The sequence below is a fragment of the Magnolia sinica genome, chromosome 12 (assembly GCF_029962835.1).
Source record: "Magnolia sinica isolate HGM2019 chromosome 12, MsV1, whole genome shotgun sequence".
Lineage (NCBI taxonomy): Eukaryota > Viridiplantae > Streptophyta > Magnoliopsida > Magnoliales > Magnoliaceae > Magnolia > Magnolia sinica.
Window position 1 is genome coordinate 53,419,469 of NC_080584.1, and position 13,928 is coordinate 53,433,396.

At 42.1% G+C, this 13,928-nt stretch overlaps 1 protein-coding gene across 1 annotated transcript; it reads right to left on the reverse strand.

Annotated features, from left to right (window-relative positions):
- Window positions 1-10,739: 10,739 nt before the first annotated feature.
- LOC131220064 (uncharacterized) lies at window positions 10,740-11,315 on the reverse strand. Its single transcript, XM_058215036.1, has one exon. The coding sequence runs from the start codon at window positions 11,313-11,315 to the stop codon at window positions 10,740-10,742; it is 576 nt and encodes a 191-aa protein (XP_058071019.1).
- Between the last annotated feature and the right edge of the window lie 2,613 nt (window positions 11,316-13,928).

Here is a 13,928-nt window from a genome sequence, read left to right on the forward strand (position 1 = left end):
AATCCTAGAGAGAACATGTCAAATCAATCCCATCAATATCATCAATCATCACATCATGTCAAGTACAACCACCCCTCCCCTAAAGTCAACTCTCTTTCTTACAAACTCATCCCTTACATGTCAAGTACACATCACCCATCACTCACACCCATTTCTCTCCTTACATCCCATCTTCTCTCTCTCTCTCTCTCTCTCTCTCTCTCTCTCTCTTATTTTTCCTCATTTTTTTAAAGCAAGCAACCGTCCATACATGAGAGCTCCATGAGAGAGCTTTGTGTGGCCCACTTCTTACCCCCCCATCTCCACCATCCAACTGTCCCATGCCCATCATCCTTCGTTAAAGTCGAAGGCAAGGAGTTTGGCGTTCCATCGGACCAAGAAGAAGGCCAATCGGTGGATGATCTTGTATTTATCTTTTGTGATTTAAGGGCCCACATTGGTGGGACCTATCTTGGTGTATGCATTGTATAGGGAGGGCCCATAGTGGCGGGGTCCCTCCCTTTATCTCACCGCCTCTCTCTCTCTCTCATGTGTTGTATGCCCTCATCGTCCAAACGTGACTGGTGTGTGGCCTGCCTTGAGGAGGTGTGGCATCCACACCGTCCAAACACGCTGGATGTGGGAGCCTGCCACGATGCCTGCGTTTCATCTATGCTGTCCACCATCCGGACCTTGGGACGGTGGGACCAGCCATGGGGTATGTGTTTTATCCTAGCCGACCGTAGACCCCACACCAGGTGAGGAGCACATCCAGGCCGTCCATCCGTTGCAGGATGTTAAACGCTGGAGCATTCCTTGATATATATATTTATAATATATATTATTATATTATATTATGTTATGGTGGGCCCCACGTGGGACCCACCTTGATGGGGTGTTGATCCACACCATCCGTAGAAGGCCAGGACGGTGGGCCCCTTACAGCGAACACTGCTTGCTGGATTGATAAATCCACTCCGTTCGTCCATCTTGATGGACTGGTGGGCCACACGTGTGGACCCACCAGATGTAGGTGTTTTGCATCCACGCCGTCCAATCGTCCAGCTCAGGACGTGGACCCTCACCATGGCAGCTGATCCAAAACGGGTGGGCCATATCCGCCCAACCATGATGCATATGTTTTATCAATGCCGTCCATCCATTTTTTATTTTATTTTATTTTCTCTGATGAGCCAGCACCAGTAGCTGTAGCAAGCCTTGTGGGCCCCATCACGAGGTACGGTTTTATCTGTACCGTCCACCCACGGCAGCCCTCCATGATGATGTGCATCATCCAGCCGTCCGTGTGGACCCCCACCATGATGTGTATGTCTGCACCGTCCAGCTGGGACGGTGCTGCACGTGCTGGGCATGCTGGACATGTTGTACGTGACACGTGGGACCCATTTGTATGTGTTGTATGCACAGCCGTCCACACGTGGGGTCCACATTCATCTGTTGCATCCACGCCACCCATATGCTGGATCCACCCTATCCGCATGTGTGTTGTATCCAGCACATGGATCCCACCCTCGTGGCCCACCTTGAATGATGTATTCTATATCCCAGCCGTCCAGCAGCTGCTGGGCGGTGGGTACCTTTCATGACGTGTGTGAGGTGCTGTGGATCGCACCATGTTGCATGTTTTTCATCAACACCGTCCACAGTGTCTAGACGGTGCTGGGTAGAGTTTTGGATGGTGTTGTGGGGCCCTGCAATGATGTATGTGTTAATCTACACCGTCCGTCCAAAGGGCCCCACGTGATGTATATCTTTTATCCAGGCTGCCCGTCCAGGGCTGGGCGGTGGAACAGATGTTTATATAATATTATAATATATATATATATATATCTGGTGGGCCCCACGTGGGACCCACCCACTGTGAAATGGATTGGCTGATCTACCGCACACCAGCTATATAGCTGCCGTGTGCAGCATGTGGGTGTGATCCCCACTGCCTACCTGTGCGGCCCACCTTAATGATATGTTGAATATCCGCTCTGTCCATGGCAGGTGGGATCCACCCTGATGTATATGCTCTATATCCACCCGTCCATCTGGACGAGTGGCATGAGGACCATGATGTATTGTTATATCCAATCGTCCGTATGCTTAAGGACGTGGACTCCACTTGAATGTATGTGGTTCTCCAACCGTCCATCTGTCCAGGGTGGTGTGGGAACCTGCCGTGATGTATGTATTTACCATGCCACCCATCGGCATGTGGGGCGCACCATGATGAACATGTTTCAACCACGCTGTCCATCTGTTTTGCTAAACCATGGGTTGACCCATTTGGCCCACTTAATATATATGAGGCCCACCTGTTGTATGAGGCCCATGCAATATATTTGAGGCCCGTGTGATGGGGCCCACCTGTTTTGTATTTGAGTCTCATGTGCGGGGCCCACTTATTGTGTATTTGAAGCCCATGGGCTGTGGCCCATTGTGATGTATTCGAGGCCCATGGTTAAGGCCCAATGCGATGTATGTATGACCCGTTACGTTGTGTATGAATCCTTTGTATGGGCTACTCCTTAGGAGCAATGTTGGTTAAATGTCCACATTGATGGACAATGATGGTTGGATGTCCACATTGTGACCTTCCCTTAGGCATTGTTAGGCCCATTCCGATTCTGATTGTCGATTTCAATTGTCGAGGCTGAGTCCAATTGACGAGGCCAATTTCGTTAGTCGAGGCTGATTCCGATTGACGTGACTGATTTGCCGATTTCGATTATCGATCGATTCCAATTGTCATGACTGATTGTCAATTTTGATTGACGTGACCGATTTGCTGATTTTGATTGTCGATCGATTCCGATTGTCATGATCGATTGCCGATTTCGATCGACGTGACCGATTTGCCAATTTTGATTATCGATTGATTCCGATTGTCGTGACTGATTGCCGATTTCGATTGACGTGACCGATTTGTCGATTCTGATCATCGATCGATTCCTATTGTTATGACCGATTACCGATTCCGATTGACGTGACCGATTTGCCGATTTTGATTATCGATTGATTCCGATTGTCGTGACTGATTCTCAATTCCGATTGCCGTGATCGATCTGTCGATTCTGATTATCGATTGATTCCGATTGTCGTGATCGATTACCGATTCCGATTGACGTAACCGATTTGCCGATTTTGATTATCTATCGATTCTGATTGTTGTGGCCGATTGTAGATTAGAGATCGAGGCCGATTATTAAGACCGATTGTCGATTCCGGTTGATGTGCCCGATTTGCCGATTCCGATTATCGATCGGTTTTGATAATCGAGGCCAATTCTGATTGTCGAGGCCGATTCTGATTTGTTAAGGCCGATTGTATAGGCCAATTCCAATTATCGAGACTGAGTGTCGAGGCCGATTCCGAGTGTCGAGGCCAATTTCGTTTGTCAAGGTCGATTTTGATTGTCGAGGCCGATTGTCGAGGCCTATGTGATGAGACCCATTGTGATGCATTTGAGGGTCAGGCCTTGGAGCCCATTGTGATGTATGTTAGGCCCATGTGAAAGGCCCATTGTGATGTGTATTAAGCTCTTGAGTGAGGCCCATGGTGTTGTATATCAGGCCCTTTGTGAGGCCATGCGTCCACTATATGTGAGGCTCTATGTGGGCCACTCCTTGGGGATAATGTTGGTTAAATGTCCACATTGTCGAGGCCGATTGTCGATGCCGATTGTCGGTGCCAGTTATTGATACCAATTATGAGTATGTGACAGCATAACATCATGATACATGCCCATACGCATCATCTGCATGTTTGTTATGAGATGTAGTTGACCATTGCATATGACATTGGGTATATTGTTATGAGACTCCCTGATAGGCGGAGATTATCTCACATGAGTATACAGTATGCGCAGGATTGATGCATGACTGGATTGTATGACTCATGCATCTTGTATTGTGTGTTGTGATTACTGTATGCCCTAGTGACATCAGGGTCGTAGCCTTCACAGGTATTTCGTGGATGACCAGATGGGACACTAGAAATCTGTTCTACATGGGGTGCTATAGATATCCCTGGGTGAAAGTCCCTAAACCCTCTTGGTTCCAGAGGTTGCTCTAATGTCTAGACTGAGTAGATATATGAGCGCATGAGGGCCGTATACCATTAGACCGCGTCTCCTACTGTGTCGTGGTTGGTTAGAAGGGGGTATGACCTTACTTGCCCGAGAGGAGGGGACAATGCTAGGCTGAGTCTGACCAACTCAAGGAATGAGTCCGCTATCGACGAGCTGGGCCCGATATTGGCAGGCGGATAGTGAGGTCTTTTCCACTCACCTTGTTGCGCGCGGTGGAGCGGCAACCTGGTTTGGAGTGTAATAGACCCCGGTGATTTTTCAGAGAGGAATCATACTGATATGTAGACTTATTGAGTAGGAGTTGCATACTCATGTATTCATTTCATTCACTATCCACTCAGGCTGGTGGTGCGCAATTAATTATTGTGTACCTTCACATGGTCAGGATTTCGGTTGGGCGCACGACTAACCTGAGATAAGGGATGTACTACATTGAATCTGACTATCTAAATTTAAATATGAGACTGGTTTGGATAGAAGTCTCTTGTGGCGGACCCTGTAGCCTGCGATACTACGTACTATCAACCCGACTTCACACTCCAGTTTGGTCGTTTCATTCGTATCACATATTGCATTGCATCCTCAATACATAGTATTTGGCTTACTATCTCCACATTGCATAGCTGATCTACATTGCTCACTCAGTATATGATATTGGTTTATTATATTTTTACATCGCATGACCTGGATAAGGCTGATGGTATTTATGGGCCTATCAGCATGTTTTCTCATTTTTCTGATATTGTATGATTATGGGCTTGTTAGTATTTCCGCTTACTCAGATTACTCTGATATTGCTTACTTGGTACTTACCTTGTGTACACACTTTCACCACTCACTAAGCTTTCAATAAGCTTATGCACGATAGATGCATGCAGGTGGCGTTAGGTCACAGCAGCGTTGAGCTTGGAGCGTCCAACGGTCTTCTGGAGCTTAATTTTCGATTTATGTATTTCCCTTTCAGCATTGTACTTAAATGATTATATTAGTGGACATGTGATGATGATGCTGCCTTTGTGATTTGGGTAATCTTGTGGTTATGCTTATTACGAGATAAATGTAGGTTGGAAAATCCTCCTTGTAGGATCCCAAGATCGGAATTTGGCGTATGTATACCGGGATCCGAGAATGGGGTACTACGGAGGTGTCAGCACCGGATTTGGCGATCAAGAATTTTGTAAGCCCGGTTTCCGAGTTTGGGGCGTGACATAACACATACATCATGATGGGTTCTGAGAATGCTACCACGTCAAGAGAGACAAACCTTAGTGCAACACAAAGCATCCACCATCTTTTGTGGATTTTTATCAAAATGACCCCGAAGTTTGACCGATGCTAAAGTTTGAACTATGTTAGTGTTTATTTCCACTTTTTAATTCCTTAGTTTTTGGAACCTCTGACAACTTTTAAAAATTTGTAGGGACACTTTGGTTTCTTTATTTGAAATTTCTAATTCTTTAGAAAGAAACTATTTGAAACTCTTCTTTTTATTATTCAAAGCTTCCTTTGTGGGACCCACCACCATTCTTTAGCCATTACATTATCTGGTGTTCCATTATTTGGCATTTCATTCAATTTTTCGGTGTTTCATTCTTTGAAACCCTTCTTCGAAGCTTCCTCTATAGGACGGACAACCACTCTCCAGCGAACTATTATTCGAAACTCTTCTTCTTTGAAGTTTCCTCCATCAGATCGACGACCACTCTCAGGCATTCCATTCTTTGGCGGACCATTCTCTAGTGATGACAATGTAGACCCATAAAACATGACAATGGATACCCATATTACATGACAATGACAGCCCGTAATACATAACAATGGTGATGACAATGGAGATCCGTAGCACATAACAATGGGCAACATATATTCGTGACACATGAAAACAATGATGAAAATGGAGTCCTACAACATATGACAATGAAGATCCATAACATAGGAAAGTGTGGGTTTATTTCATGAAAAATAAATCCGATGTTTTCAACAACTTTAAGTAGTGGAAGGCGATAGTGGAAAAATAGTCAAGGCAAAAGATAAAAGTGTTAAGGATAGATAATAGTGGGGAATTCACTTATGAGGAAATTAATAGGTATTATAAGGATGAAGGGATCGTGAGGCATAACATAGTGCATCACATACCAGAACAGAACAGTGTGATTGAGCGGATGAATCAGACTCTCTTGGAGAGGGCCATATGTATGATCAATAATGCTCGGTTGGGCAAGAAATTGTGGACTGAGGCCATTAGTTTGGCTTGTTACTTGGTGAATCGACTCCCTTCTATGACTATTGAATATAAAATTTTAAAGGAAGTGTGAAGTGGTCAATATGTAGACTACCTGGGACTGCGTGTATTTAATTGTGACGCTTATTCTCATGTACCGTCAGTTGAGAGAAATAAGTTGGACCAAATGACCAAAAAAATGCATCTTTGTCAACTATGATATGGTGTGAAGGGATACAGGTTGTATGACTGGGTCACACGGAAAATCATCTTTAGTCGTGACATCAAATTCGATGAAGGATTCTTGTTCGTAAGGATAAGCACAAAGAAGCAGAAAAGTTGATTATGGATGTTTAGATAGACTGAGATGAGGCACGGGCTAATATTGACATGCAGACACAGGTATAGGAGCAGGTGAAGCAGCCTTTGAGAAGGAATCCACCAAGGAATCGCAAGTTACAAACGAGATACATGGATGATTCAAATGTCGCATTTTTCCTCATTACATATGAGGATGATTCCTCTACTCTCCAGGAGGCTCTTAATAAGGCAGGTGTCAAAAAGTAGAAAGCAACAAGGGATGATGCGATAAAATCCTTATACAAGAATGAGACATGGGAGCTGGTAGAGCTTCCCGTCGGCCCAAAAGTGATCGGGTGCAAGTGAATTTTTTTTAAAAATATGATAGGTACAAGGTAAGGTTGGTAACAAATGGATATGCTCAGAGGGATGGTGTCGACTTCACTAAGATATTCACACATGTGGTGAAGCAATTATCTATCAGATGGATCGTGTTGGCACCGGCTACCTAATACGATCTCGAGTTGGAACAGATGGATATGAAGATTACTTTCCTGCATGAGGAATTAGAAGAGTACATCTACATAAAGTAATTAGAAGACTACGGAATACAAGGGGCAGAGAACAATGTTTGCAGGTTAAAGAGGTCGTTATACGACCTAAAATAGTTGCCTAGGCAGTGATATAAAAAGTTTAATTCTTTCATGGTGAGTTAGAAATTTACTAGGAGTGAGTATGATCATTATGTATATTACAAGACACTGAATCATGAGAAGTTCATTATCTTGATATGAGATCGACATAATGAAGACTCAGTTATTAAGAACATTCGAGATGAAAGATCTGGGGGTTGCAAAGAGTGTTCTTGACATTGACATACACAGAGACAGGAAAAAATGCAGGCTATGGTTATTTCAGGAAGAATACCTCGAAAATGTATTGATGAAGTATGAGATTAACAAGTCAAAGCTAATTAGCGTTCCCCACACGACTTATTTTAAGCTTTCTTATGATCAATGTCCTATAAGAGATGAAGAAAAGCAAGTTATGTGTCGTGTACCTTATTCGAGCGTAGTTGGCAGTTAATTAATGTATGTCATAGTCTGTACTAGACCGAGTATTTCATATGAGGTGGGTGTTGTTAGCAGATACTTGTCTAACCCCGGAAAATAACATTGGGAGGTAGTGAAATGACTATTTCGATACATTCAAGGTACGCAAGATTATGTCTTAACATTTGAGAAATCGGGGGACAAGCTAGTAGGCTATGTGGATTCGGATTACACGGGCAGTGTGGATAATGGAAGGTCGACTTCTGGTTGCTCGTTTGTGCTAGTGGGTGGAGTGATCAATTGGATGTCGAAGCTTCAATTTGTGGTGAATCTTTCCACAATCGAAGGTGAGTATATGGCGGTCACAGAAGCATTCAAGTAAGGTGCTTGGTTAAGGGGGATGATATATTAGTTGGGGCTGTAGCAGGAGGCCGAGCCAGTCAATTATGAAAGTGAGGGTACGATTAATTTGGCTAAAAAATCTGTTTATTAGTTACATACTAAACATATTGATGCGAATCACCATTTTATTTGACAGGTGCTTGAGGAAAGAGGCGTGACTTTAAAGAAAATTCACGCGAGTGTGAATCTGGCTAACATGCTTACGAAGGTGGTTCCCATAGGGAAGTTCAAGTCATGTGCAACTTCTCTAGGGTTGACGAAGGTATAAATGGAAAACGAAGTGTGCATAAAAAGCAATGGTAGATCTATGATGCAAGTCGGAATTAGAGATGAGAATAAGGAGTTATGAAGAATGAATATTGAAGACATGGTAGAGATTATTGTTAATGTCTTAAATCTTTAAACAACAGTGTCTGTCGATGCCATTGACAGATGTTCAATGCCATCAGAAAAAATTCAAAAAATCCATGTTTTGTTGCTTAAATGTTTTGGTGTTTTACTCGATGTTAATGACAGATCGTCGATGCCATCAAAAACCCATCGAATGTGCTATCGAGCGCACGTGCATAATTGCATAAGTGCGAGATTTGTTTCCTATTCCGATTATTATACTTTATGATACTACATATATATCAGGTGTAATCGAGATTTGGGAAGTAGTAGATGAGTTTTAGACTTTTTAATTCATTCTTAAGGGTTTCAAGGGCATAGGGCTTGTGAAGTGGATTCGAGGCTTGTTCGAATCGATAATACTCTGTCTCTTGTATTTATGCTTTTATAGTGCATTCCTCGTCATTTTGTGCCATAGTTTCTTTTCCAAAAGAGTTTTTTCATGTAAAATTCGGATTGTTTGTGTTTGAACTTGGTTGTCCGATTAATGGTAGTACTTCACTTGATTCATCTTTGTGTGCTTATGTGGTTCCCTAACATCTCCTTCTCGAAAAATCAGAATAATTTTATTGTTTCGTTGAGCGCCATTCAACTGTGTACAAGGATGACCAACTACTCCAAGAATGCATTCATCCAAAATTTTACACGTGTTAACTTATTATGATTGCACTTGATTTAGGCCGTTCATTTGGTAGGCTCCACCGCTTCCTTTAAGTGGTACTAAACTTAGGAAAATGAGGCTATTGGTGCTAGGGTACAAGGACTCTTTAGAAACTCCAATAACAAGTTAAATAAATAATCAGTTAGTGGAAAATAACTTTATTTGATTAATATTTAAAAAAAATCTAAAATTTAATTCTCAAATACTAATGTTTTAACTATTTTTATTTTTTGTTGTTTTTATTTTTTTTAACCTTATATGTGTTAGTTGTTAACCAAGAAAAGGGAAAAAAAAAAAGAGTTTGGACAATCATAGATATGTTTCAAGAAATTTAATAAGGTCATATGTACCATCTCTACGATGGCCTTCGTGTGAAATGCAGGGGCAACCCTTACGATTTAGGGCCTGTTTGGATCCTTCATATACTAAGGTAATTTGGTGTAAAACTCACGTCATTATTCCTTGCAACTGATAGGATAAACCAACCGTCAAATATATATACCACCAACTTGGATGAGCCCGATGTGTTTGGCAAAGTTTCTTAGGCCTCATCATAATGTATGTGTTAAATCCACACCGTCCATCCATCTTGCAAGATCATTTTATGAAAATAAAAAAAAATAAAAATGAGTCACATCCAAAGCAGGAATTGACGACACCACAGAAAGCAGCAGGCGCCTGCCATTGAAAACTTCCTATTATTCACAGAAGCATTGGATGAAGCTGACATTTGTGTTTTCCCTTTATCCATGTTTGTCTGACCTCATGAACTAGTTCGATGGCAAATAAATATCCTAATAGGCCATAAGAGGGTTTCAACTGCGGACATCATTAACCCATTGCTTCCTATAGTGTGGTCCACTTGAGCTTTGGATCTTTCTTATATTTTTTGGGTCATGCCCTACAATGAGGGACAACGAAGGAGTGGAAGATGAAGTCTTCCTGTGCTTTATGACCGGCTAAAATCTGATCATGAGATGCAAGCTTGTATTTTGTATTGCCCTTTATTTCCTCAGGACTATCAGTTTAGCTGAGGAGCTTATAAAGTATTGGATGGTGAAATGATTGAAATCGAAGATGGGGATCATAGGATTAAATAGACTTATAGATGTGTGCATGTTGTAAAAGAGGTTCAACAGACTATCAATGAATGATTTAATTAGAGATATGGCCACCTACATCACAAGAGAGATCCCTTGATTTGTTGTAGAAAGGCTAGCATTGGGTTAAGGGGACCATTAGAGGGAGAGGAATTTACTGAAAATGTTGATAAAATCTCGTTGATAAAATCTCGTTGATGAGAAACCAGATTGTAACGCTTCCAAGCCAATCCAACTGCCCCAATCTCTCTATTCTGTTAATAAAATCATAAGGAGATCATGTGTGAATCAAACAAATGAACTGCTGCGAATAGCCGACCAACGGTCGAAATTGCATACACCTGTAATAATCACCTGACCAGCAGTTCTGATTTCAAACGTGCGCCTCCCTTGTGTGATCTAATTTATCACTACAATACAAACAAAATCAAAATAGAACAACAAAACCTTCGTTAGACATGAAATATTGTGGACCGTTCCTACAAGAAAGATCTTATTACAAATAAAGATGAACAAATTAAAAAAAATCTATTAATCATATCTTTATTTTCGCATGGCAACTTGAATCCACCGTCCCACTGTGAAGAAATACCGAAATGTCACATGTATTAATGGCCGTGGCGTGAATCTTTATGAGCTTGAGAAAGCTAGCCTTCCCATGCAATGTCAAAGATGAGGTGAGATTCAATGACCCCGTGCCAATATCAGCCCAAAAATAAAGGCTTGTTAGCAACTTATCCGCAAGAATCTCCACAGTAGTGCTGATATTGCGGCTGGACCGTGCTGGGATCATGCCGCGCTCGATTGGAGCTTCCGCGACAAGCTCTCCATGGTAGTAAACAAATGCCGTCGAGTTATCGTTCTTGAAACTTCCGTAATTGCGGTTTTTTACTGTAACCACTAGTCCTAATGTCACATTTAGTTGAAGGAAGGGGAACACTTGAAATTCAATGCCTTTGGGACTAACAGATTGGGTTTGGATTTGGGGTTGTTTGGGTTTAAAGACGGTGAGAAATAAGGCTATCAAGACTGCTAGGAGAATGATAATGAAAATGGTTGTGACCCCACAACAGATCATGAAAGCTCTCCGTGTTTGCTTATCACCTCTCATTTTTTGGGGGGCTTTGTCAAATGAAGGGATAGAATTTCAAAAGGAGCCTGAGACGTTAGAATGCAGTTTTAAGTCAAACCCCAGTTTGTTTGTGTGTTTGGATGCACTTTTATCCTCCGCGTAACAAAATAAGTACTAAAAAGCAACTGTTTTAGTCAGTTGCTTAACGGACAAAACCATAAAAACCTCTTTTGCAGCAGTTGCATTGGAATCTGTAAAAACCCCTGTAGTTGCCTCCGAATAAACCCAGGATACTATCTTATAAGCAAGAAAATACTACGGTAGACTCTTAGGAGTTTCAACACGAGGTCACTATCTTATAAGCAAGAAAATACTAAGGTAGACTCTTAGGAGTTTCAACACGAGGTCTTGGGAGCGATACCCATAGGTGGTGAAATCCCACTATGGCGTGCGTGGGTGTGTGTGTCAGGTGCATGCGAAAAAAAAGAAAAAAGAAAAAGAAAAAAAGGAAGAAAATACTAAGGTAGAACAAGAATAAGGTGACACTACGATTTTGATGATGATATCCTGCCGTTGCTTGGTGGTGCCATCATGGATGGGATATGATTTTGATAAGAGGCCTTAGATGATGGACTCTATGGTCCAATCATTTTAGGATTGTGGTATAGTAAGCGAATTAATAGACGGTTACAGACGATTTAATTGCTTACATGGACGGTGACGATGGGGTCGTTTAGAATACCCAAAAGATAGAACTTGACTAGAAGAATTTAGAGGTAACAAGGGTTTAAATAGTGATTGAGAGGGCAATGTACATTGTTTGGGAAGGGATTTTATTACAATGTTTTAATTAATTTTCACGGAGATAATAACAATGTTGAGAGCTAGATTATATTGATAAGGGACGGTTAGAACGATCCACCTTTTATTCATGTTTTTGTCAGTGTTTCGTGTCTTGCATGAGAGGTGTGATGGTTGAGGCTGAATCGAATACAATCGTTTCTAAGTTAAACAAATTAATGTGTGGGACCCACCATGATGTTTTTGTGACATCCAACATGTCCATCATATGAAGCCCCTATTTTTATGCAAGGAGCCCAAAATCTAGGGCATTCCAAAACTCAGGTGGGCCACAACACGGCAAACGGTTGGAATGGGAATGCTCACCATTATAAACCTTCCAAATTAATGTGGGGCCCAATGTATTTTTTCATATACCATCTAATCCATGTATAAGATGCATCCAATCAAGATGAATGAATACCCAGAAAATTCATTCCATTCCAAACATCAGGTGAACCACGACATGCAAGTTTAGAGGTTTAAGGCATGATTTTACAAGGTGTGGTCCAACTGAGTTTTGGATCAAAGTTAATTTTAGGGTTCAAAGACTATACGATGGGGCACCCATTATGGATGGATTGGATATGATTAAAACATCAAAGTGGGCTCCACACTTTGATTTGTACGTCTGTATTTGGCCGGCCTCGTGATGGTTTTGCTCGTGTCTCTGAGGTCAGACACTGATACCTATGTTCTTTTGTAGGGAATGAAGCAGTTAGACGTTAGGTGGGACTTCCAAACGACAGCTGCAATTTGTGATTGAGACTCTTCATCTCGTAGGCCCCATTTGGATGGGTCATGATGAGAAATGCAACTGATTGGATGACTCGGTGGGTGGCCAATGAAAACCTTGTAGGCACCGATCCATTGATGGGATGGTCAGGATCATTGGATCACTGCCGCTAATTGCACAGTGGGCCATCCGTTAGGGTGATAAGCAAATGAACGATTCCAGAATTGAACCCTTTGTGCGGTGGAGGGCTTGCGGACTACGGTGATGGGTTCTCCGGCTGACCACTAAGAATTCCTTCGGTTCGAGAAGGTTTCAAACGGTTCATATTGGAAACTTCACCGCAAGTATTAGTTTTGAGTCTCATTTGTTTTTGTTTCCTGTATGTGATATTCGGCCATCTGATATGAAACGAGCTGGACAAGTCGAGCTGAGTTGAGCTTGTCACAGGTTGGCTCGGCTCACCCAGTAACTAACTCTAGTTCAATGTCGTACCCTATTTCAATCTCATCTCAGCTTGGTCCTCATTAGCCAGCTCGGCTCAATTCGGTCAGCAGTGCAGGCCTCTTCGAGTCTAGTTTGAGCCTGTGGGATATTTTCTTAAACACAGTGCATCTTCAATTTCTCACATAATGAACAATATTAACTAAACTTTAAAGTTATTTCATCAAACACTTGGCAAACACTTCAAATGTATTTCATCAAACACTTGGCAAACAATATCCAAATACACTTGGCAAACAATATCCAAATCAAGATACACATACACACACTCAGCTACGCACCGGTTCACACGTTATTACGTGCGAACCTTCCTATCAACCATTGGATAAGGTAGATAGCCGGGATGAAGGTGCTCTTCGCGGGAGCTTAAAAAAACGAGTTTCCTTCTCTCACATGCCTCTTCACCCACTCTTCGAAGGATGCGGCGGAAGCCTTTTCACATAAAATTCTTCCCCTGGAATGCTAAGTGAGTCCCACCAAGATGTTAGTGATAAATCCAAACCGTCCATACATTTTTAAAAATAATTTTATGGTATGAATCTAAAACTGAGGTAGATCAAATTCTCAAGTGGGCC